This window comes from Lutjanus erythropterus, chromosome 6 (assembly GCF_056507025.1).
Source record: "Lutjanus erythropterus isolate fLutEry1 chromosome 6, fLutEry1.hap2, whole genome shotgun sequence".
Taxonomy (NCBI): domain Eukaryota; kingdom Metazoa; phylum Chordata; class Actinopteri; order Lutjaniformes; family Lutjanidae; genus Lutjanus; species Lutjanus erythropterus.
This window is the reverse complement of record NC_139322.1, coordinates 23,427,203-23,454,539: the sequence shown is the minus strand read 5'-3', so window position 1 is coordinate 23,454,539 and position 27,337 is coordinate 23,427,203. Positions and strand designations below refer to the sequence as shown.

Sequence of the window (27,337 nt, the reverse complement as noted above, 5' to 3'; positions counted from 1 at the left end):
TTTTCTCCTCAGAGGACAATATTTTACTAAACAAATAAACTATTATTAATGATAATAATACTAAATAAATACATAAATAAAATGCATATGAAAAGTAACCTTTTCCTAAAATACAGCAGGTTCAGTGGTGTTGAAATTTTAAATCTGAAGCCTGCAGTTCCATAGAAACTTCAATTGACTTTTCTATTAAAGTTTTTAGTGCGTTTTGGCCTTAATGATAAATTGAGCAGGTCATTATCCTCATCTGTGCCTGATGGACTTGGGTTTATCATGCTATTATTTGAGCATATTTTTTATGCCAAATGCAGTGCCCTTGAGGGTTTCTGGACAATATTTGTAATGTTTTTGGTTAGTATCCCTTTAAGGGACATTTTGAACAATTAAAAAATGTGTGATTAATTTGCAATTAATCGTGATTAACTACAGACACTCATGCAATTAATCGGGACAAAACATTTTAATCAACTGACAGAACTAGTTGGCGCCAATCCTGATAATTAATTGTTTAAATTGTTTTTTAAGTAACAATACCAACCGTTTTCTTTGCCTCATGTTGTTAAATTCAACATACTGTTTAAAACAATACCAAATGTTCTGTGCATCAATTTTCTCACATGTGAGGACATTCTTCTTTATTTTGTCATATACAATATCAAAATTAAGTATATTGACAAGTTCTCACTTGATGCATAACAGTAAACACTGTACAGGAAAATATTAACCAGGGATATCACATGAATACCTGTAGTTTAGCAACTGTTAGTTTAACAAACAATTTGATGCCATGATCTTGGACTCTGGGAACTTGTGAGGAACGGTTTTCACTATTTTCCAGTAGACCAAATAATTAATAGAATACTTTTAAAAGGTAGTTATAGTTTTGTTGTTTTTATTTTTATTTTGTTTTGTTTTTTCAGCTTTTGTCAGCGACTGTGTTTCAGTTGGTTTCCAGTTTTCAATTGGGTTTGCTCCCTTCAGTTTATTTTTTATTGTTTAAAAATGTTAAGTTTTAGTTTAATTTTATTAGTTGCAGTATTTGTAGTATTTTTTCACAGCCCAGTTTTTACTTTTATTTTATTTAACTAGAGTATTATATTTTTTCACACGTAGTTATAGTTCATTATAATGACCTTGTTGATATCATTTACTATTAGGGTGAGTAGTTACTGAAACAAAATCACTTAATGGTGGTGAGGAATGGTACCTCATCTGTTGATACAAAACAGATTTTGAATGGGGGAAACACGCTCTGTTAAAGTCCTGAATACAGACTTCTGTAAAACCAGTTTAAGGGAACAGAGGAAAGAACACGCTGCCAGCTAATTTCCTAACGTCACCAGCCAGAAACTCACCTTTAAAACCTTACCAAGGGGAACAAGGAACGCAACACACAACACAACCCTGACTGTTATTTGGCTCCAGCAGCCTGTCTTCCCTCTACGACTACATGAGATCCAAAACCTGGAAAATGAACCTGGCTACCAACAAACAAGAGACAGTGCAGCTCTCTATGTAATCTGCTTCACTTCCTCGCACTTACTGATCAGCAGAGCGTATCTTACATGTCAAATATCCAAACATCCTTCATCTGATTAGTGAAACTAAACTTCCCTAAATTTTGGGTGAGATCCCTAAAAGTTCTCTGCTGGCAGTGAAAAAACATGTCTCAGATCCTTACAAACACACAACATCCTTTAACCTTAGACCAGGGATGGGCAATTATTTTACATGGAACGGCACATGACAAATTGCTGCCATGGGCCTGCTGTTCACCGCCCTTTCTAAATTGCCATGTGATGAACTGTGGGCTAATATTTTGTTGGCAATGTCCAAAACTTGAGAAGCAGCAGCAAACGGAGAAGAACAACATGAAGAACATGGATGTACAGTGTTGAGTGTGTTTAATGTAAAAGATACAGTTCACTTACAGCACTGACCCCTTTCAAAATGAAGGTCTGGTAATGGTTAAATGGTAAACAAAATGCTTCTGACTATCTTAGACTTTTATTTTTCGGTATTTCCATGATACCATGAAACCTTTCAATGGGCTGCATTGTAGATTTATACCAATAAATATTTCATTTATGGGGCTCAATCAATTGTTTAAATATGAAAGAGATTTCCCACTGATGTGTGTGGGATGTAAAATACAGCTGTGGTGATGAGGACAGAGAATGTTTGTTTTCTAAGCCAGCTGAGTCGCTTGAGAAAACAGCTGCCATTGCTCAATACGAGGTATTACTCCGCAGGAAGCACTCTGCATAGTTAAGTTTTTTTTTGTCATGTCAGATTCGGTTCACCTGTCTCCCAGGGCTATTTTCAAGCTCCTACTGACATCTGTAAACCAACAAGTTCTTTAGGATTTTAGGCTGCATGGTGCCAACACTTAAACTCTCATGCTGTGCTGTTCATTTGGCATTTTTCTGATTATAGGAAGCAGAGGGTGTTTTATCCTGATAAGATGAATGAATTTAAAATTGCCCTACTCTGGCTCTCTCAACATGCTGACAATAACAACTGTTTCAACACAGAAATTTTGAAAAATTACTAGAGAAGATATCCAGGTGTTTATCGTTATATTTATAATTATGGATTTATTTAACTACATTTTTTAAAAAAAAAGATGCTGCAGTTCAAGACTGGATTACAAAGCTAATGTTAGCCTTTCCTCCTTAGCTTACCTTGGAGCTCACCCTTCACTTTTCCAGCAGTTAGGAATTAACAGATCATTTTCTTGGTCCTGAGATGCTGCAGCATTTATTAATCTGCTTAACAGCTGTCGCTTGCCTTCCCTCACTTACACGCCACATACATGCACACTGCCCTATTACTTAAAGGAGCTATGTTACACTTATGACGGTATGTTTCAATGAACTGCAATAAAACGTAATTATTAAGGCAGTCATGTTAAACCATCATCTTGCAGGAATATGTTACTTCATCACCTAGGGTTGGGTTGGGTTATCGTCAACCCATCAACCAGCGATTGGTGATATATTTGTCCCCCTCTCCCACCTCCTCCCCTCCTCCCGAGCGGAGATGTACACAAGCAGCGAATTCACTACTTTTCGTACACTACGTATGTTCACTACATCTGGTAAAAACAGGTTGAGTGTGTGTGTGTACTGTGCTGCTGGATGACAGCGAGTTGTAGAGCAGCAGCTGTCACTTTGCAAAATAAAATAACCAATATTCGCCCCACAAAATCACCCCAAAAAAACAACTGACGATGGATTCAGGCCATTGCTGGTAATAGATGCGTTCAATCACCCAGCCCTATTGTCACCGCGATGAAAAAACTATCCCTACTGTTATGATACAGACGCAGCTCCCTGCACTTTTTGCTTTAATATGATATTAAAAAGTTCTATTTCATTTCAAAGTGCTTAAAGACGTTTCAGTACTATTCTAAATGCACAATTTGTAAGTTCTACCACTAGGGGTCCCTCTCCTATCAATAGCAGTATCAAAATGCAAGTAGTCGATGCACTGATCCAATACCACACATTTTATTAATGAAACGGGACCCTATACTTCGCAGCAGCTACTTGTACACCATTTTTTTCCTAGCATGGTTAAGTCATGTTCTATGGTGTTAATTTATTCCATTCTGCCATCCTCCATTTTCAGTCTTACACATCTTTCAATTCATTCTCGCACTTCTTCCTGTTTCACTCTTACACATGTATGTGTTTGCTCTGTTTTACAAAGATTTTAACCTGTGCTAGGCCATATTATTAAAATTCTCATGGCTCCCTGCACTTTATGTTTTAAAGGACCAGAAGGGATCTGCCAGTGAAATAGCTGCAACACATACAGGTGAAACTACTCTGGCTGTAGCTCATGCAAAAAACGAAAGGCTGTGTTAAATCCAGGGTTTGGTGTGTCTGTTCTAGGCTGCTTACAAAACATGGCAGTGCAACATGGCAGCCTCCGTGGAAATGCACCCATGTCCTCTGCACATAAAAGGTTCATTGTAAGGTAACGAAAACACAATGATTCTTCAGGTCTGGTCACAATACACAAATTGAGGCATGGGGCTGCAAATTTGTGTTTGTTATTCACCTAAAATTGAACTTTGGTTAACTTTGAGGGCGTGGAGTCACAGCCTCGGACAATAGCAAAGACATTCATAATTTCATATGTGTGACCGGACTCTTACTTTCAAGGAATTATACACTAATGAAAACATACTTATGAATATTATTCAATTTCTGCCAATAGATCCTCCTAAATGTTACACAGTTGTCTTTTAAGATCCTGTTGAAAAGTTCTATTATAATTAAAGGTTTATTAAAACAAGTTTTGTGTTGGAGGTTTTTATTCTAAATTGTAATGCTAATATTTTGTTTTACTGAAAATCAGTTCAAATATCAGATATCTATTTTCTTGATTACTAGGAATGTAACAACACTAAAAACTCACAGTATGAGGATACTGCGATTTAAAAAAAAAATGCAGACTTGTTTGTATTTAAATTTGTTTTTCCTTTTAACTTAAAGTACTTCTAGAGTCCTTCTTTAATAACATAAAATAAAGTTCCCCGCCATGACCTAAGCATGTGCAAAATATTGGCATGACTTATCTTTGGAAAGAAATGTTTGAATTATGTATGTGCAAGTGTTACATCCATCGGGCTGGGTGCAGAACTTTGATACTTTAATGGCACTGACTGAATTGCTTCATCAATAAATGCCTTGTCATTCCATACCAAATTTCAGTACCTAATAAGACTAAATCTCTTGTAACTTATTTTAAATGTTGTAAAACTAGTTTGAGTGGAAAAATGCCAAGGTGCTGAAACATAGAATTAAAGAGTTGAAACATTTGACTTAAGTTGTCTGTGGTAAACATATTGACGAGTGTTTTGAGTGTGTAAAAAGGAGCTGAAAATTAAATTAAATGTTTGTACCATAATGTACAAGATAATTTAAATTTAGTTAAAACTGATTTTATAAAATTGGTATCAAAAACAGTATCAGCCAGGAACCGGTATCAAAGTCAAGGTATCGCTACTGGTATCAGAAATTTTTTGAACGAAACGAAAGCCATACATCCCTATTGATTACTAATAATCGTATCGGCCCTGAAGAAAACATATTAGTCGAGCCCTGGCAGAAACACCCCACTAGTGCATACAGGATGAATAAAAACCTCATTAATCACAACTTCAGTGCTTGCCTGGGCTATAATGGGCCTTTTCATTACATGCCGTTTGTGGATATAATACTATTATGTGAAAATATAAAATTAATGTTAAAACCTAATCAGTTTTATCAGTGTTGGTGGTTAATGCCACATAAACAGCTCGTAGCTGTACAGGATTTCTAGGAACAGAACAGTTACGAAGAAACAAACGTGCCTATTGGAGCACAGAGCATGGAGGGAGGGACTAAAATAGTTGATAAAGACAATATTCTTGCTGACACGATCTGTAAGTTACATAATTATCGTCCACATTATGAGAAACAAGAACATGACTAAACCCAGCTGGAGCCTCATTTTTAGCTTGTGAAAGTGAAATAAACAGGACAGAATCACTTCTCAGGTGTGAATAAGTAGAAGGACATAATGCTGTGTTTCAGGCCGACATACACCCTGCAACAGCCTCAAATGTTTTGTTTTGTTTTGTTTTTTTTTCTTTTTGGTAACCAAAACATGACAGAGACAGAAATAGGCTCTTTTATCATGCACAGTTTTTCACAACTGACGGGCCTCATCAGCTGCAGACCTCCAGTATTTAAAAGTTCAACAGTAACCAAAACAAGTAAAACACTTACCTTCAGTCAAATATCGACTTCGATTTCAAAACATTGAAAAACGCTCAGGACCGTCGCCTCTTCCTCCTCCTCCTCTGTCTCGTAAGTCCTCCGCCAGTCCGAATATGTTACTGAACATTTCCTGCATCCATCACTGGGTTTTACAGAAAACGCCGTCCCTCAAAAAACCTGGACAATCAACGACGTTTTGACCGAGGACAATTTAACTTTTGAGCGCCGAGCAGCTCCACACAAGCCACAGACAACTTTCAACAACGCAGAAAGTAGGTTATGCTCACTTCCCTGTTGCGCACGATGTGTGCCACTAACGCAGGGGCGCGCTTTATTTCCTGCCCTCACGTTCAAGTTCACACATGACCGAGAAACGTACTGTAATACTGTATGTGCCCTGGACTGCTGTTCAGTGACTGTGCATGAACAGCACGACAAGTTACACAGTGATTGAGTCCAAATGTCCACGTTTTTTTGCACTTATTAGTCTGTACTTGTCTCTTCGTTAGGATTACATAACGATCACAAAGTCATGCACAAGACTGAAACAGGCTATATATAATAACTATAAATTGAGCATAAATATTGCCTTTCTTTTTCTTTTTCCCTTTTTTTTTTTTTTTACCGCCGTTAAAACAGAAACTACAACCGTGTCTAAAGGGCTTGGTGCTCTTCCACAGAAGGACACGTAGGCGGAGTAATGTTGAGTCATTTCACCAGATGCTGCAACTTCCAGTAAGTCTTCAGTGAGACACATGATACCATATCTGCAGATGGCAGTGCCTTCGAGCCCCGCTACTTCCCAACGGCACTTAGAGTCGGGAAATCACCGGGCAGCCCTACATTATTCAGCAGCTAATTATTAGGATTTTACCTTTGTTTGCCCTCCAGTTGTCCAGATAGTAGGTTATTATGTTCTGGGCATTTTCCTTTTCGGGATAAAGTATTATTGGCGCCTAAAAATGGGGTTATCACAGATAATAGTTCTGTTTTCCTCCTCACCTGTGTGTTGTTGTGTCTCAAGTTGTGAAATACTAATAATAATTATTCAAGTAGGGGAGGCTGGGGGCAACTGTACCATTTTATAAATTTTCCCTTATAACTCCCAGACTAGTTGAAGTACACTGGTCATCGTTTGATAAGAAACATATATGGGCACTAATTAATAATTCAGCTGCTATATTTTCAATACTAAGGACAAGACTATAATATTAAATTTGAAGACTGCGTCCAGTGAAAATCACATTTTTATCCTTGTTAACATGCCCATGTGGTGTTTTTCATGTGTTACAAGACATATCAGGAGTGAAATAAGTAGTAAACACCTTGTCTGAGCATTTCTTGCTCTGAAACTGCAGTGAACAAGGGCAGTATCACAAAAATGGATTCAGTCAGGCGGGGTGTATGACATCATAAACTTAGAGAATCAAACCCATTAATTGAAGGAGTGGTGCTATACATATTATATCAGCAATGCCCAGCTCCAGCCCCATAGCTAGTTACTGTGATTATCTAGCAAAACAGAGGAGAAGCCAGGTGCAGTTACTCGGGGTCGGGGTGGGGTTTGTGAGGAAAGGGCGGGGACTATTTGCATATTCACGAATTCTTAAAAACTAAATGAAAGCAAATTGTATAGCTATATGCTATATGTAAGACATTTTAATAAGTTACTTGGACGTATTTTGCAAAAAAAAAATAATCAAAACAGTTTATTACTTCTTGCAGATCATTTTATTTTGTTTAAAACATGACTGGAGGTGGACTTTAATGTAATAAGTCGGAGCAACTGACCTATCCTAAATCCCGCTCCTTTTCACTCTGTGCTCTAAATACAGTTGAGCAAGCTTGGTACCACAGTCAGCTTTATCCTATACACTCTCCTCTGTTTAGATATGTTAAATTAGCTAATGTTAGCAAAGCGCTAGCATTATTAGCCAGCTAGTTAACTTCATAGATTTATAATAGAACTATACAGGGAATTGTTGCTCAACCTAGCCTCCGATTTTTCCCAGTGGCCACTCGCAATATTGCAGTGAAAATTTTCTGGGCCAGCCCAAAAATCATTTTCCCCTACAGGCCACCATTATAAAAGAGATATCTACAAAACTTTTGATAGGATTCGTCTGTAAATAAGGTCAGTTATGATTCTTTTTGAATTTTTGATCCGTAGAGTTGTTATATTTGTAAAACTTTTCTCAAGAATTTAAAAATCTGTGACATTGCCACAATGTGAAGTCTATGGGCTGAGCGGGGATTCACAGGTGTGGGCATGAGAGCACAGACGACTCCACATATTCAGTGGGCCGTATAAACCTGGAAGCTAGAAAACTTTTTTTTTGGCTTATTTGCCAGCCGAGCAAATCTCATTCCTCATTTCTCATACTGTGTTACAACCTGATCTCATACAAACAGCACGTTGTTGCAACCGCTAATCTTTACAAGCAAGAACTGAAATCATGGATTGCTCCAGTCCATCGTCACCCTCACATCTCCAAACCTGTGCCTCCAGCAGCGTTGTTTTAGGCAGATGACTGGACTGATTGGATTAGGCTTACATAGTGTAATGCAAAACTTAAATTTGGAAAAGTACACCCAAAATCACTTAATCACAGTAATTTGCATAGCTGTAATTTGTTACTTCCACCCCTAATGATATTCTTATATGATATGATGAAGCGCTATATTACTATTCTATCCAGCAGGATAAAATATCCAAAAACTGGCTTCACTTTATCAGCCTAAACAACAGTGAAATGCTCTTACATCAATTTGTTGAGTGCTTTTACTTTTGATATTTTAAGTATATTTTAAGTATATTCCTATCAATATTTTGAATTCAGGAACTTTACTTGTAACTGAACATTCTTAGACTGTGTGGTATTATTATGGTAGTATTAATACTTCTTATTCTAACACTAATACAGTATGTAACAACAGCACACAGTGACACACTGTATAATTTATTATGCTCTAAACCTACACAGACATACGGCAGTAATGACTGCATGTGCATATATTAATAATGTATAATTAATAATGTATGTGCATAATGTTTTGTGATTATATGGATATTGATGGATTGTAACTATACAAGGCCGCCTAAAAATATATGAATACGTCAGCAGATAAAATATTTAGACATGTTGCAACAAATTATTTGTGCTGACAATCATAGCCTTCATGTAATATGTATGTGTGTGTGTATTATACTACTACATGCAATGATATATAGGCACGGTGCTGCAGTGGTTAGCTCTGTCCTCTCACAGCAAGAAGGCTCTGAGTTCGAATCCCGTTGGCTGACAGAGGCAGGACCTTTCTGTGTGGAGTTTGTATGTTCTCCTTGTGTTTGCGTGGGTTCTCTCCAGGTACTCCGGGTTCCTCCCACAGTCCAAAGACATGCAATGGAATAGGTTAATTGATAACTCTAAATTGCAAATGTGAGTGTGAGTGGTTGTCTGTATCTTTGTCTCAGCGGAGAAGAACTGGCGACGTGTCCAGCTGTGATAGCAACCCATCAGGATAAGCAGTAACAGGCGATGGATGGAACAGTATAGACAAACAGAAATAAGAATTGTGGAAAATATGGAAACAACAATATATGCAACAGCGGCATAAAACAACAATAATGCTGAAGATGGGGGATAAGTGTGCTAGGATGCAAGAGTATTATAAGTAAGAGTATAGGTTGGTTTAAATGCACAGTATACTTAAATATTGCAAATGTCAAAAAGTATGGTATGGTAAGTAAAGTATTATTTGTATCATTATTGACTTGTCATATAAAACAGATGATAAAACAGAATATTTTCCAGATGGAGCCACCAGGGGTCATTAACGTGTTTAAGATGTTACAGTTCTGCTGCTGCTTTGCTCTCTGAGGTTTTAAAGTTGTAATATTGTTCTGTATGTAGGTATTTTATGTTTTTTTTAATGTGTCCTGTTATTTATTATGAGGTAAATATTCACACCTAGTAAGTTTCATTGTCATTTTGCAGTTGATCATTTTAAATTCCCTTCCTGGTTTTGCAATTTCTTAGAAGGACCACATGAGGGAGGTATAAACCTGCCTACAACCTGCCTGTGTTCAGTTTGTTCAGGGGTCTGTTTGAAATTAGGTGCCATCACAGTAACATCTCACATGATCATCTGCAGATGACTCAACATGAAGTAAATCTTTGTTGAAGAGTTTAACCCCTTCAGTCACTTCTATCAGCATCAGATTCTGCTGCCAGTGTCTTAAACATCAATCTGTTTATTCTCTTATAAACCTATTTCATGTTTATTTATTCAGTGATCACATTTTAGTCATGAGAGAGGGGGCAGGCCACGGCATCTTACCGGGACATTCCACTTGTCAAACCCAATTTCCTGAGAGTTTTGACCGACCTGTCCACCACAGAAACAATGCAGCGGCAAAGATTTGATCATTTCCTCTCAAAGAACCTGAGCGTTGAGTTTCCTGTGTGTCATGGTTTCCTCTCTTCATCTAGATTTCAGACTATATTATATACCTGACTTGAAGCTGCAGTATTTCTAAACTCTTAATCTAGATCAGAATTATCTGGATAGGATTAAATCTCAAATTTTGGTATGTCAAAACCAAGAGATGTGATCGTGGTCCTACAAAATTGGGATATGTATTTGATCATCCAGACCTACCCAGAATCCAGATCAAGAGAGAGAAAGGTGGATTCATCGTGGATTCAAGGTGGATGTGTAGACATGTAGCACACATGGAATGTATTTAATCTTTATTTATTTATTCATTTCTTCCACATTAAAGTAACACAGAACATAACAAAACAATAAAAATTCTAAAATAAACAACCAATAAACCAATATTTTCAATGAGAACACCAAAAAAAAAAAAACTAAACTGTTGCTGTGTAAAAAAGGGTCAATGCAAAGACAAGAATGTCACATTTCTGCCTCCCAAAGTGCAACGTAACTCTCACCTGCATCATGCTTTATAATATTGCTAAAGTTTGCAGGGTTCTTGGCTGCAGTGGAAGCAAGTAGATGACTCTGACCCTCCACTGGCAGCACTGCAACCAGATGAACTCAACGCTCAATGAGAGATGCTCTGTGAATATTTTACTCAGTGTCTTTTGATCAGTAGCATGCTGACAAAACAGCTACATGTTTTACAGTTTGTTTGATTGTTTGTTTGTTTTTTAATCCAACAAGACATTTAATTGATAATAATGATGATGCACCTCCCAACATTTCACATGTCTGTGTTAAAGAAATGTTACTTTGACCAACAGATGGACACCGATCCTAAAACTGCAAGTCTAGATTCTGTAAATCTGACATTGTGGTATCTACATCACAATGATCCTGCCTGAAAATTCTTTGAAAACCTTGGACAAAACCTACAAGATCAATTTTATCTAGGATGGCAAAAACAGGGATCAAAAAATCCGGATCACTCTGATCTAGATTAAAAGCTGTGAAATACTGGCCCCTGATGATTATGATTCATTTAGTCTGTGCACTCGCCTTAGGTCTTACTCCTCTGTTTAAAGCTGCAGAATATTGTAGCGCTGACAGACTCAGTTACCATAAAGATTAGAGTCTTTAGCATTCAGGCCGATATTTGTGATGACAGCTACACCGTCCAGGAAAGAGCCGATATTTAATGTTAAACAACATTGATCCTGTGCAGTGGTAGGGCTTTTTCTGTCACAGTGTGCAGCTCCTTCTCTGTCAAGGACACAAGTTTGAGAATATAATGTTAAACCTTTCAATTAAAGACATAATGATTATTTAGAATTTGATTGATCTGATGTTTTCAGCTCTTTATCAGCTGGGTGTTGGTGTTTGTTTTATTATTGTTTGCTGCATTACCCTTCTCCATGCAGGTCTGTCATCATTTTCGGGGTCCTCTTAGGTAAAGGGCCCTTACTGCAGCTATGCAACATCTGGAACCAATACAGCTGTGCTGGGTATCTGTGGTACCAGGGGGCTCGAGGTTGTAGGCTGGGCTGGGTGAGGGGAGCGAGGGGTTGGGCTAGTTGCTGCTCTGGCCCTGGGGGTCCATGTGTCCCTGACTTCAAAATAGACTTGATTGCTAACAGCTGGCAGTCCTAACTCACCCAGTGTCAGAGCTCTCCTCTGATGTCAACCTTGTCAGTATCAAGGCCCGGACAATGGAAGGCAAAGGTAGAGAGGAGGGCTGTGTCCGTGTGAAATGAGATTCAGAGAATGACCTTTTTTTTTTAAATGAAGGTTGTTACCATAAATAACTTTCAAGTTTTTGTCATGGCTCCTCTGAATGAAGCACACACCGAGGAACGCCATAAAAATCTGATATTTAAAGGTCCAGTGTAGAAGATTTATGGGGATTTATTGAGAAGAATACGGCAGAAATTTAACAAATATTCATAAGTATGTTTTCGTTAGTGTATAATCACCTGAAAATAAGAACCATTGTGTTTTTATTACTTTAGAATGTGCTGTTTATATTTCCTCTTCCATGGAGAACACCATGTTGAACCGACATGTTTCTACAGGAGCCCAGAATGGACAAACCAAACACCGGCTCTATGACCTTTCACAGGTTTTGTGGCTACCATAGCTTCTTCTACATGAGAGGTCTGCAACCTTTACTACTAAAAGCCATTTTTGGCCAAAAAAGTATGTTTGGAGCCGCAAGTAGTTAACTCTTTATTTTCCTCGCATTTGGCATTCATAGTTATCTGAGGGAGGCATGAGACGAGCCGCCAGCAGAATTCAGAGGAAAATGCTCTGAGCTGTAGATTCTAGACTATGATGCACAATTTAGTCGATTTAATATTAAAACATTTCTTTCTAATTTAGTCCATAGGCTACATATTTTGACAGTTGGAGAAAATAAGAACCAGTTTATGTCTACAACAATGATAAATGATGATAATATAAGATGATGTGAAAATGACAGTAAAAAATTATCAGAATGTCAATTTATGCACCAATTAACTCTTTCCAAGATTTATTGATAAGGCCTGTTGAGAGTTGGGTTGTGATGATTTGTCATTTTAAAACAAAGGGTCCCCAGAAAAAAAGTTTGGGAAACACTGCTTTAAAGTGTTGATATTATGCTCATTTTCAAGCTCATATTTTTATTTTTGGATTCTACTAGAACAGGTTTACATGCTTTCATATAAAAAAAAACCAAAACAAAGCATTTTCCCCTCATATCGGGCAGCACCCCATCTGAATCACTCAGTTTTAGCTCCTGACTCTTTAAAGCCCCAAGCCCCAAGTTTTGTTCCAAACTAGCTGCTCATTATACAAATGTGTTACGTAGTGATGTCACCAAGTAACAGAACAAAGGCTGGACAACAAAGTGTTTAATATCAGGTGTAAGAGGGACTAACTCTCCTTGGCATTTTTGTAACTTTTAAGACCTTTTACATTCACAAATAAACTATATAACACATTGACTGTGCTAATCAAGAGTCATTGATTTTTTTTTTGTTCTGCTCATGTAAATAGCTTTTAATTGTTGTTATTATCAATTTATCATGCTTTTATTGTCTTGTGAAGAACTTTGTGACATCTCTTTTGTGTTGTGTGCTCTATGAGGTGCTACATAAATATATAAACCACCAGAAGCACAATATGACTGCTGGTGACATTAGTGCAAAACAATGTAAAGACTTCTATTTTCTGTTATTTTTCTATTATAATTCCCTACATCATCAAATTATTTAAAATATATTATTAGGGTAATTATTCATCTACCTATTTAAAAAGCCAGCTATATAAAGACAATTAATCTGATGATTAACATGTATATCTTTTAAGTATTGTGAATTTTACTCATCACTTTTCTATTCGAGCTATAGGAGAATGTGGCAGAGCTGTGTCCTGCTATTCACCGCCTAAGTATGAGTAAATAGGACAGCAGCTCATTAGCATCTTTTATTATCCAATTACAAACCCTGCTCGCCTAATTACCTCCAATCAGCTGGGAGAAGAAAATGATTGACTTCCTGGAGGACAGGAATCACTCAGGACAAAGAGGACAAACTGGTTTTCAGTAGCTCACTGGATGGAAAGTGACTCACAGGAAAGACTATGAAAGTATGTAGATAGAAAGCAGGAGCTGTTATTTCTTTGTTTGGACCCGAAAAAAGAATTCTCACAAATCCTTTAAAAACGGTATCAACAACAGTGGAGGTAAAACCTTTACAAATTTATTTGTGACTGTTCAAAAACATACCTCGCATATTGAATACTAGATCTTTTACTTACCTTCCAAATAAAGAAAATGTCTTTACTGTGATGACATCTACCATGATATTACATAGTAAATTATTTGTATTTTATCTTTTTTTGAAATGCTATTGAATGCTACCTTGTTTGTGTTTTGTAATTGTTCATACATAATCCAAACATTCACTACAAAACAGACCTTTTATCTCTGCCACGTGTAGACCTGGAGGAGATCACATGATTGTGCATGCTTGTGCATGTGTGTGTGTGCATGTGTGTGTAACAAACTCATGTTTGTCCACAGCTAATCTTGAATACTACTAGACTGATGAACCTAATTTTGTGGTGCACATTAATGACTCTTGTGAACACAACATCTCTCAACGCCTTGAGGGAATTTATTCAAACTTGGTGCAAATGACCGATTGGACTCAAGGATGAACTGATTAGATTTTGGTGGTCAAAGGTCACCATGAGAGACCTTAAGAATTTGTAAGCTAACTGTGACAAAATTTCACACACGTCTAAAAGGATACTGTCGGTGCTAAAATGTAACCACTTACATATAACTAGTTACATGAAATGAAATGACAAAATAAATGTAATTGTAATCCATTACAGTTATTGCAAAAAAAGTAATTAAATTACGGTCATTACAGGGATAGTTATGTAAGACATAAATAACACTCCTCATATTCTTGTGTCACATTTCCACCTAGTCTATTCTACCTTTACAAAGGTTGTTCTGCATATTATGTTATTGAGTTTGTGACAGGAAAAGATAGGAAATAATTTCTACACAGCTGCAAAAACGATTATCCTTCATCAGAGGATGAAGGGCAGCCGCTGCACACAAGGTTGTGCTTATAACGGAGCTATGCATCATTATTAGACAATTAATTACTCTGTCATCAACACCAGCAGCACCACTGTTCTACTGGGATTCGGTCACAGATGTTTCGAACTCTGCTTTGACACAACTATCCATAACTGGGGAGCGGTGGATCCTGTTTCAGGCTTCGACTAAAACTTTCACTTGTTTGCAGAGAGTTGCTCAGATTTACTTCTTCTCTCAGTTAGTTTTGAGTCTTTGAAAGATGTCAGGAAAGGCCAGAAATAGCACAGGGCAGGCCGCTGGGACGAGCTGTTGTTTACAGACAGTGACAGATATGAAGGACCTCTGTGCTCTGGTGCCGGGCCTGAAGCCTCAGGGGTGTGCTAGCACTGCTTCTGTTGCTGTTCTGGACGCTGCAACAACACACACATGAAAACACATGCACATGCAGGACGGCAAACGTATCTGTACATAGATACACAAAACACATACAGTATTCTCTGTCTTCTCTGCACACTTTCATGTGAACCCACTATATTTCTTTTTCCCTCTCTGTACCACTTTACAATGAGACTAACCTTCTAAATGATTCATAAATGGTTTCTAATTAGGTTGTAAACACTTTATAAATCATTAATAAGCTGTTACAACACATCAGACAAAAGGGCAACCATGACCTGTTGCTTGCCAAACAGCAAGCCCACATTTATTTACACTATTAAAGGTGCAGTAGGCAGTGAGGTTGTCAAATAACTGATGCTTTTGATTGGTGGCCTTATGATGATTGATTGTTGAGTCTCATTTCTAAGGGGAAAAATACTGACATTTTGAGAATAAGTACCGACCTGTGACTGGCTGAAGTCTCCCACCACACGAGATTTTCCACAGAGAGCCAAATTGGAGGAGCAGAAGTCTAGTTTCCTCTCAAACTACTAATTATGCCAAAAATAAACTGCCTACCCCAGCTTTAATCCTCAGATCTCATTGTTTACTTAGCATACTATGTCTTCTCCATCAGCAGCATTTATACCTGTCAGCTTCATTAGAAGTTACTATCATTTAACACTCAGAGTATCTTAACAGTCAAACGTTCTAATTTAACATATTAAATTAACATATCAAACTCCCAGATTCATATACTAAGGCTTTGGCAGTATTGTTTACCTTGACATTTTCAGGATACACCATTTTGCACTTTTCAATAAGCAGTCCCTCTATGAAGTTGCAATCGCAACAATTCACGCAAATTCAACTATTCCCCATGAATTCTGCACAACATTGCAATTGTACCCAAAATCTGCAAGTTTTCCCCAAATGTGACCCATCATCATTACTTTCCAAAAGTTTTACCAAATAAAGCAGTCCCCCGCACAAATGCCATACATGTACATCTCAATGAACCAATGCAAGTTTTTTTTTTATTATTCACTATGTTCATTGTTTTTTCTTTTATCAGTTACTGAAAATAACAACTTTGTCATTGTTATTGACATTTAACATCTTTGATTCTTTATTTTATAATTTTTTAATTTTTTTAATTTTCTAATTTTGTGCTGTTTGTTTGAGAAGCTCCCCAGGTGCACTTCTTCATCTACAAATGAGGCATATTTTGTTTGTCTTTGCAGTAAGGCTACTTCGAACACTCAGAATAGAGTGCAGGTTAAAAAAAATCACAAAATCACAATTTTCACTTGTGCCTGCATTTTTTTTTTAGAAAACATACCATGAAATCAGGTATTTAAGCTGCAACAATCCTAAAACAGCCTGCAAAATCCTGGAGGGACTGACTAAGGCTCCCCTTTGCTAATTATAAATGGTAGAATAAGTCATTTGTAAGATGAATTAGTAGTAAGCAGTAACTGGATCTTGCAAAGTTGTGAACCCACATTGATGTATGAAAATTGTTTATTAATGATTCATAAGGTGTTTACAACCTAATTAATAATCCACTTATAAACAATTTATTCACCATTTATTTGTGTGCATTACCATTTCTAGTCTTAATGTAACCTTGTACCTTTTTCTCTCATATTGACTTTACACTGAAAAAAAAAAAAAAAAAAAAAAGAATATCTGGGATTCCTTAAATTTTTAAGTTGACTGAATTTAAAAAGACAAGTTGAGGCAATTTTGTAATTTTTGTAGGTTTAAGATATTGGGTTGAACCAACTCTTCAGTGATTCACACTGATAAACATCACAAATAAATGTGATTTCCTTTCACATTATCTCAGGTTGAAGAGTCAGTTCTTCATTTCGCACAAAGATCTTATGGCAGCAGCAGCTCCTGTTCCAGCTACTTTGTCCGGCATCAAAACGAAGACTTGTGAAACTGCTCCCAATGAATTTATGACATTTATATATGTATATTCAATTTATAAAATGAAATTTAAATTTGAATTTATAAAAAGTGTTTTCATTATTGTGAAAACAAGGAACCATGACTTATCTTAAAGTGTGCTGCAGACACACAGCAAGGTTTCATCAAATGTTTTCTTAAATTTAAAAAAGAAAGGTCTCAGGAGGGCACAAACTCTCACACAATGCATGCTGGGAAGTCTGCTTATACGCTGATCATGTTGCTTCAAGAACTGAATTAAGTTCTTAAAGAAACATGATCAGCGAATAAGCAGAGTTGATTAATTCAAGTCATTGTTTCAAGTCACATGACTTCAAGTCAGAGGAACGCAGAACTTCTGAGTTTAACTTTAAGATGTTTATAGTGCACACTGGCTACTGTGTGAAGTCAACTCAAGCTGATGTTGATGAACAAATCCAAAACCTGGTGATGTAGTCTGTGTATTTAAACAAATTAGCAATCAGTTTAAGTACCAGTGTTGACCTTAACATTGGGGTCAAGGCAGGCGTCAGATACAGAGACATAACGTAAGCAGCACCATCACGTAAATTCTGCACTCTGGTCAATTGCATTTCATTCACTACTGAAATCTGAGAAAAAAAACAAATAAATAACCGCAGTGCAATATTGACAAATTCTGTTTAATATTGTGTGATACTCTTCTCTTAAAATACAGTCTTTTCTGAGGTAGACCATTACAGTTCAAGAACATTATTATCATTTTCAAAACAGACATCAAAAAAGACATGAAATAAATACTTTCATGTACAATATGCCGCAAAAATGAGGTAGAAATGGTTACAGAAAATGTACAATAACCAAGAACAAAGTTACCGCGATAACAGATCAAAACATGTAAAAAATAAAAGCTTGTTTTGTTGGACAAACTGTTGGGGAGTTGTGGGAAAATTAAGTCATCATTATTATTTCTGTAATTACCTGTGAATACTCGCTAGTGTTATCTAGATGGTGCCGCTGGAGGCAGCGGCTGCTCTGTAATTTGTAAATGTGTTTTCAGTCTGGGAGACAGTGATCAGTATGCACAGTGGGGGTCACTCTGATTGATCTGGCTGTATGGCATGACTGAAGCCACCAGCTGGAGAGGGACGGCTGCACTGTGTTATAGGGTTGCTGGACATCAATCAGACCACTTCCACTCCAGAGGAATCAGTATAAGGGAAAAGAGAAGGGGGAAGGGGGGGGGGGGGAGAGGATACAACGCCACATGGCCACTGGGGCTCGTGGCCAGGGGGCAATCCAATCTAATGAGATTGCACTGGGGAGAGAGAAAAAGAGAAAAATAATGATGAGGGACGGAGGGGGGGATGGAGGGAGGAGAGGGCGGTAGGAAATATTACATCATTCTGTGTACACGTCCTCAGGACCATGGCAACAGCCTAATATGTACGACCTCTGTACCTGCAGTCCAGTGACCAGGTTTTTCCAGCTTGTTAAAACAGAACTACAGGACTGGTGGAAAAGGAGAGACTCGTCTGGATTGTCTACATGTTGGGTTCATCTACAATATTAAAGGAGAAATATGCAGGTCCCTATCATTCAAAATTGAGTATTCAGCCATAAACAGTATATTAAATAGATTCAATCCCTTTTTAATACACATTCTACGGTTGAAGCGAGTGGTTTTCCCCGTGATGAGTCTTACACTGTATGTTGATCAGATGTTTATAACTGTCAATTGTCTGTCAATGAAAAGCTAAACCCATTATCCTGAAAACAATAGTCCAAAGATACACACTGTGCAGTTGGAGCTCAGTGATTGCCTGTCTTATTACCTGACAGACTCCATTAACATATTGCTTAATTTAACTGTTATAAACATCTACTCCTTCTAAAAGATATAATACATATCTGACCACTCATTCTGATAAAGGGATGTGGAGGGGGGGGGTGGCCTGGAATGGAAATTTCAAAGGAGGACATGCTAGCTGTAGCATCATTGTAGGAGAACTAAAGCCAGTATTTCATCATGTCTCCTTAATCTCTGAGGACATATGGTCATTTTATGATTTAGTACGGTAAATATATTACATATTTCTCCTTTAACTATGATTTTTTAGACTTTGGGATTTGCTGAAAGCTACATATAACAACTTAATCTTTAAACTTTTTTTTGCATGTTTTGTTTTTTTTTGGAAGGTATTTTGTGCTCAAATGTGGGTGCGTATGTATGATTGTGTGCGTTATATTTACATTTTCAAAATGATATTTTGCAGACATGCATATATAGGATATGTAAACACTAAATAACACGGATATTTGCAGTTTGTCCAACAAAAAAAGAAATATTTTCTGTATTCTACATAGCATTTCTTGAAGACAATCATCACTCCACCATAAACTACAATAAAAATAAAGGGTAAAGGAACAGAAAAGAAAACGTATTTATATATTCATATATAATAATACATGGATTTATGGCATCAAATATCCTTTGAAATACCTGAATTACATTCAATGTTACTCTTTGTAGCATATTCAAGTTTCTCTCCCGAGGTAAAAGCCCAGCTGTAGTGGGTGTTACAAGACTGTCAGGTTTCTCCTCGCTCCTTTAGCTCACTCCGCACCGCGCTCTACTAAGACCCTAAGATTACATACATTCTTTAATTTCATATTTCTGAGGTAAAGAAATTCTTCCTGAGCATTTCAAACAAGACTACATACTAAGAAAACAAAAGGAGTAAGCGAAATAGAAAACAGAGACAGACGCTGGGTGTGCAGGTGGGTGTGTTTTGTTCTGTGTCAGTGGGGTTCTCAGGAAAACTGCAGACAATGAGGAATGTGAACAAATGTATGTGGAAGTTAAGGACAACAACCCATGAATAATAAAATAAGCTGTCCGTGAATTCTATCATTTTTAGTGTGAGAATAATACTATTGGTGAGTTAAGTGAAAATACATGTTAAGATTTCTACAACGGCAAGGTTTTACTTGAACAACTGAACTCCTGGGAAGGACAGCAGCATGTTTAGTAAGATTCATTTGATTTTCTCTTTTTTGGAACAGGAAGGATTAACTGTTTGAATTTGGTGAGAAGCGTTCAAGAAGGATTCATTTATTGTGATTTTGAGGACCAGATGTTTTGAGAAATATCACACTGCTGATTATGCATTTGGTTTGACGTGTTTTTGGTCAAAAACTGTTTTTCTGAAATGTTGCTGATCCCGAGCCCTTCGTGCTGGATAATTAGTGACAATCCAATGACTAAACCAACATTAGGATAACATGGAAGTGGACTGGCAATAAATAGGATCCTGAGAGTAGCAGTCAAAGGGGGGATTTTCCAAACCCTGATTATCCATAATCTTGGACCACGTCACCTAGCAACAAATAATTGATTTTGTCCCGGACCAAGGCTAATCAGGATCTCTGAGAGTATCCAAATAGTTTATATTCTGATTTTCCCATTGGCCAAAAGACTAATAACACTACCCCAGTCAACAAGGCCTATTCATCTTTCTTTTCTTTGGGAAAAATAAAATATTGCGGATATTCATACGAAAACAAAAACAGCACACCATGGCATGCTCCTGCCAGTAAAACAACTCTGTCAGCTCTCCCGTATCACTGAACTTCTCTGGCTCTTTTGGCTGCATAATCTGTGATTACAAAACAACAACAAAACATTCCCAAGGCTTGCCATGTCAAAGCAAAGACGGGGTCATAACGCAGTCCAAGAAAATTGACCGGCTGCTTTCTCAGTGGTTATACATCTTGCTCCACTCTATACAAGTGTCCAGTTCTTTTGTGGTGGTGTGCGGGCGCACCTTGCAGAAGGCATTCTCAAAGTCTGTGAAGGCTGGGGGTTTGGAGGTTGCGGGGAGCCCGTGCATGGCCCCAGTGGGGGAGGATGCTGAGGAGAGGGCTTGCTGGCTGAGCTGGAGCAGCTCCCACACTGAGAAGCCCTCTGTACGCTGCACAACAGCGCTCAGCTCCCTCTCACTCAGGCTGCAGCCCTGGGGAGCCAGCGCCTGCAGCAGCACCTGCCTGCGCATCCCCACATCTGGCAGGCCAACATGATACCGCTTGGCAAAGCTCCGATGGACCGCATCCTGCAGCAGATCTGGCCTGCCAGTGGCACATACGAGAATCATCAGACCTGTGGTCCCCACCTGGGCTTTCTCCAGGGTGGTCAGCAGCGTCTGCCTCAGCCCCTCCTCCTCCATGGCCTCCACCTGACTAAGCAGCACCACGGAGGGCTGCCGTGCCTCCGCCACCTGCAACAGAGACCCCAGAATGTGCTCTGTCTCGGCCTTCCCTTTAGAGGCCAGCATGGCTCCACTCAGCCGGTAGAAGGAGGCCCCCAGCTGTGAGGCCAAAGAACGAGTCAACGTCGTCTTGCCCCCTCCCCGGGGGCCGAACAGCAGGACGGTTCTTGGCGGCCGCACCACTGGACTGGGCCTCAACACGGGCCACAGAAGGTCCTCCTCCAGTGCAGTCTTGACGTGAGTGAGCCCGGCCAGCTCGCCCCAGCCCAGCGCCGGACTGCAGTCCAGTAACTCCCCATTGACAAGGTCCAGCAGTCGGGGGTCTGGGCTCTTCATAGTTTCAGCACACAATGGAGGGCGCTTGTGGGTCTGGGAGCGGTGCTGCTGCTGCTGCTGTTGGATGAAACCCTGCTCTGCCACGCCATTCTCCCCTGTCATGCCTGCTGGAGGGCTGTACTCCCCTGCCGCCCTGTACTGAGGAGATACCAGGGGCTGGGAGGAGGGCTTACTGGGCTTGAAGCTTTGAGGGTCTGTGCTGCCTGAACTGCTGAAGCCATTCCCCCGGCACTCTGTTTTCTCACTGTAGGGCGAGTTCCCCCCAGCCTTCAATGGGTCATAGCTATATTTCCTGTAACGAGACCCATCCCCGCTGTCATCCTCCTCTACGCTCATCTCAAATGCTTTTCGTTTTAATGTACCTCCTGACTCAGATGTCCCAAGGTTGGTGCTCTGGTAACTGTAGCTGCCTCCTACCACTGTGGGCCTCGAGGGGACAGGAGTAGGGGCTGGGAGACCTGAGGGCAGGTAAGTTGCAGAGGGGTGGCTGTAGCTGGGTGCGAGGCTGGTCTGTGGAGGGTATGTGCTAGGGGGGTAGTTATAGACAGGTGTGGTGGGGCTGTAGCTGCCCACCAGAGTTGGGGTGGACTGGAGCGTGTGGAGGGAGGCAGGGGGAAGTGCTGCACTGGGTTGGGGACAGTACCCTGAGGAAAGATAGGTGCCGTTGTAGCTGGAGGGGTACTCGCTGGAGCCGCTGCAGGAGCTGCTGCCGCTGTAGCCAGAGTCCGAAAGGTTACTGTTCACCACCGACACGCTGCTCACCCCGGGAGGGCCCGCAGATGTGGCTACAGCCTTGGAACCCGAGAGGCTGTCATGGCCTCCGGGGGGCACCAGGGAATAGGAGGCGTCAGTGCTGTGAGTTAGCGGCCAGGGCTCCAGCTCAGTCTTCTGGCCGTTGAGGCCCCCGAAGGCCCCCGGCTCTGGGTAGGTGCCCACAGTAGGTGGCCGGTCGTACGGTGAGTCCAGCACACCGGCGTACTTCTCGGCATAGCGCTTCAACAGGTTGGAGGCTGTGAGAGCAGAGATGTCGTCGTTGGCCCAGGCGTAGTTGTAGGAGCTGCGGCTGCGGCCGGAGTAGAACTCCGACTTGTGGGCCGGAGAGGAGGTGGTGGAGGAGACGTCCAGGTGCTGCTCAGGCCACTGGCTGAGAGGCTGGGCATGCTCTGGGTTCCAGTGCATCTTTAACAGGCCTAAAGAAAGAGACAGACAGGAAACCAGGTCAGAATTTTGCTCTAATTACAAGTATGTCAGAAAATAGGATACTGGCGGTGTGAGAGTCATTTTATCTTCAAGAAGTGTACGGCTTCATGGTCATGATATGACTCCATTTGGCTCCATATAGCATCTTCACCAATTGATTCCATTCCTGTGACTGAACAATAGAGGATTGTTTTTCTTCCTCCCTGCATTTGCTTTGATTGATGAGTGAATTCTCATTCTCAAAATCAAACTTTTAGCATTTACATCAATGCGAATCACACTGAGGTTGCAAATATATACATAAAAAATCCCAGGAGGAACACGACCCCACCATCTTGGAAAAATATGATTTGAACCCACAATATATCGATGTCAACTCAACTATGTAATTTCAGTAATATTAATATGTTGTGATTATAGACTCATAATAACAAGTTATTTAGTAGTTCAAACAATGGATATGTTAATACATTTCTTCTACCACACAGTACAATAATTAGCTGACATAGCTGTAACAGCAACAAGTGTTTGCAGCTGTTTACTGGCAATACAATGTACTGTTCCTTAAAAGGACAGAGTATTTGTTTGCTGAGTTACAGCTCTTCTTTTGGTGCTCCCCTTGGGAAATGCTCTTAAAATTGCCGCCTCCAGTATTGTAAGACAGAACAAAACTCCTTCCAAACAGAAATAAAACTAAACTAGACAATGCAAGGTTTAGACCAGGGATGCTCAAACTTTTTCTCTCTGAGGAACAAAACTCAAACTTACAGGTGGATCACAGGCCAAAATCAAACACCTATTGTACTGTTAAGATGCAAAATGGTACTGGGATTCAAAGCGATTTCTGCCCTCTTTGATCAGTTTATGAATGATAATTAATAATTAGACGTCCTGCATATTTAAAGATGACTTAACTTAAAAAAACCCACCATAAACAAAAATTAATTTGTAATAGTTTTTCTCTAGAAAAACCTTTTCGGCCAAATCAAATTTTATGGCAGAAAATTTGGCCTGTCACTATCCTGTGCACAGTGACACATGGTCTGAGCCCCTCCTCTCCAAGTAACAAGAAATAGCCTTTCTTCTGTTTGGAGAGGAGTCTTTTTCAGTGTTACCATCATGCAAGTGAGCAGAAGAGGCTCAAATTTCCCAGAGAGGGAGAGGAAGTTAACAGGGAGGTGGAGGGAGAGAGAGTTGCAGAAAGAAAAAGAGCGAAAGCAGATCGGGGGGGTTGTACGTGTTGTTTTGCAGCTTATATTGGAGTAGCGATAAGATCCCACTACTATTCCCTGCACTGCTAACATCTGCAGGTCTCCCAGAGGAGCTATTGTTATCTCCCCGTGCATGTTGCTCTGAATGCCTGCTCCCTCCGCCCTGCACCCCCCGCCCTGCACCCCCACCTACCACCCACCAATCCACCCACCCACAGTACACCAGTGCTCCAAAGGCCCAGTGGCCGGTTGGACAGAGGGAGGGAGGGTGTGTGTGTGTGTGTGTGTGTGTGTGGACAGTGGTGTGGAGAGAGTGAGAAAGAAAGAAAGAGAGAAAGAAAGAGGGGGGTTGGGTTTGGAATTGCAGCATAGTGTGCTATTCATCAGCACAGTCTCCCATGGAACATTGGGAAAGTGGAATGTCTGTTCCTCTGGCTGACTTCAGCACCGGCCGAGGACTGATTGATCATGGCTGCTTCGCTCCAAGCACATCGCAGAGTTAACAGGAGAGAGGGCAGGCGAAAAAGAGATTTTGTCCCATGACTTGTTTTGCCTCCATGCCGCCTCTTGCAGAGGCCTTATTTTCCAGTACCACCTGACCACTAACTGACTGAACTAACAATTGTACCGCTGATTAATTTCATTCCTTGTTAATCAATTACTCATTTGGTCTATAAAATGTAAAAGATTTACCCCATTTTATGGAAAAAAATTTGACTGGTGCTGCATCTGAAATGTGTGCAACATGCATATTTTTGACAGACTTGACAGACTTTGCCCAAATGTACGATGCATCTGCTAATTTTCAGTGTTTGCATGCCGTTCTGTTTGTCCTCTCAAGCACATTTTATGCTCAGTTTGTATGTTCAACTGTGAATTTTCACATTTAAATGCACAATATGTAAGTTCTGCCACTAGGGCTCTCCATTACATTAAAACATGGGGGTGTCACGATTCTCCAAATCCATGATTCGATTTATGTTCTGACAACTGTCATCTACATTTTCAAATTCTTCTTTAAAAAGACAGAAAGAACATAACATAAATATATGACATTTATTAATCAATCAAGTGAATTCAACTTAACTACTTCTTTTGTTTTCAGACCACTTCAGTTCTTCTGACTTGAAATGATGAATTGAATAAATGCTTTGAGTTCATTCCACTCATCAAATTAGATAATTCTGAGCTAATTATTTAAGTAAATTCAGTCAACTCATATTTCAAGGGAACTTGTGTTTTTAATTTGAACCTGCTTAAAATGATTTACAGTGTACATGGGGTCATCTTGGGAGTGTTGTTTTAACTAGGGGCACAGGAAGCAGAAAAAAAATACCATGAGAATTGTTGATCCTGCTTTTTGATTGATTTGAAATTGTGAAACCCCTGTTAAAATAACAGCAAAAGGCACAGTTTGAGGACGTCATGAGGTAAGGTGGGATCACGGAAGTTGTTATCTTCACTGTTAAACAACAACCATTGCAGATGAAAATATGTCTGTCATGCTTCAGGCAGACATCATGTTCATTGATGAGATAATACTGAAGTATTACTCATTTTATGCTTAGTCATGTTTGCTGACTTCCTTCCTCACTCTCTGATGTACGTATGAACGTTTTCCCAGAAGTTGTAGCAACTAGCAGCTAGTGGAAACGCACTGTTACCGCAAACAAATTCTGGATTTCTGTGTATGAGCACTGATGGAGACATTTGGGATACAATAACAAGATATATAACATATGTCTTGTGTTTTTAGACGTTTAAATACAGAAATGTTGCATGTTATGGCTTTAACAGTCTCTGTCAGTGTCTCTGTGTTCAACTGTGATTTTTCACATGTGGAAGAAGGTGTTTATGTGTGTGTTTAGGCAATATATCACAATATGATAGTTAGAGAATTGTCTATTTCATGAAGACTAGCGGTACCTCTTGCTGAGGCATTAGCTTGACATTCCACACATAGCTTGGCATTATTGAACTGTCACAATTTACCCTGAGGTGAGCACTACCCCAGCCAGAAACACACAGAGGTAAAAAGGAATATGGCAAAAGCCATCATTACTGGCCTCTCCCTGCTTTTCCTTTGGTGGATGAATTCCTGATGATTCATTATTCATGGCCGTCTGTGTGTGTGGAGCCAGGCTTCTTATTGCCATTTAAATCAAATCTCAATATCCACAGCCTGTGGTTCTGCTGCTGCTCTCCCACTCTCCAGCTCACTCCTAAACTTTGGCCTCTTTCTTTACCCGCTTTGCAAACCTCCCCATGTGTGTTTTCAGATTACGCCCGTTATTTATTCAGTCAGATGAGACCAGCAGACCAGATGGCCATTGGATTATCATGTCCTTCATATTCAAATCCACTGCCTTAAGTTTCCAATGGCCAAACCAGTTCAAGTACTTCTCTAAGCTCCGGCCAACCCACACACCCACCACAGCGAGATGTGGAGGAATATTCTCACACTCTGTCCACTTGTATTTTTACAAACATGCTGAAGACATTGTCTTGTCCACACCCAGATGACCACATATTTTTGCTGGTCGCAGGTCTTTGTCCAGGCTGCAGAAACCATATATGTCCTGCAGGCCCTTCCCATCTGCAGCCCAACCAGTTTGTGAGCAGCCCCAATAATGGGGCCTGTGTGTGTGACAGAGATGGATGAGAGCCCAGGGGAGCTCATAAAACCTGCAGCGGGGAGGGAGGGATGGAAGAGGGAGGGATGGAGGGAGGGGAAAGAGTGGACAGCAGGCGCTTCGTCCTCTCTAAGCGGACTGGAGCGGACATTAGAGGACTCAGTGAGGCGGGCTAACTGCTGTCCACTCCATCATTAGAGTAGCACCAATACAGAATAGACTCCTCTCACACACTACCCCTTTGACCAACATAATGACCAGCTGCTCATACCTGAGGAACCAATTAACTGTTAAATCTGAGAGTAATTACTCACTATAAGTCTTTTTTTAAAAAAAGTGGATTATACTCTTTAATTCTTTCTGAATGTACACAGTGAGTTAGATGAGTGATAGGCTGCCATTCACCCCTGATGGACACAGCAGGGTTGCAGCACAGTTTAGCCGTTTCCATGTAATTAGATCTTGCCTTCTGCTGGATTGTGGTTTTTAGAGCAGCAGCAGTACTCCACAATAAACTGAGCAAGCTCTAATCTACACTTCTGCTCAAATCAGAGCCATCATG

At 39.7% G+C, this 27,337-nt stretch overlaps 2 protein-coding genes across 3 annotated transcripts in view; both read right to left on the bottom strand.

Moving 5' to 3' along the window:
• stat6 (signal transducer and activator of transcription 6, interleukin-4 induced) overlaps nucleotides 1-6,158 on the bottom strand; it is a 37,877-nt gene extending 31,719 nt beyond the window's left edge. The window contains exon 1 of the mRNA XM_084721252.1: nucleotides 5,781-6,158. The gene's annotated coding sequence lies outside the window, so the exon portion shown is untranslated. The remainder of the gene's footprint in view (nucleotides 1-5,780) is intronic.
• An 11,633-nt stretch (nucleotides 6,159-17,791) lies between these two features.
• Nucleotides 17,792-27,337, bottom strand: part of fignl2 (fidgetin like 2) — a 63,144-nt gene continuing 53,598 nt past the window's right edge. For both annotated transcript variants that reach the window (XM_084721251.1, XM_084721250.1), the window contains one exon: nucleotides 17,792-22,921. In XM_084721251.1, coding sequence (XP_084577377.1) covers nucleotides 20,886-22,921 — 2,036 coding nt within the window. In that variant the 3' untranslated portion in view covers nucleotides 17,792-20,885. The remainder of the gene's footprint in view (nucleotides 22,922-27,337) is intronic.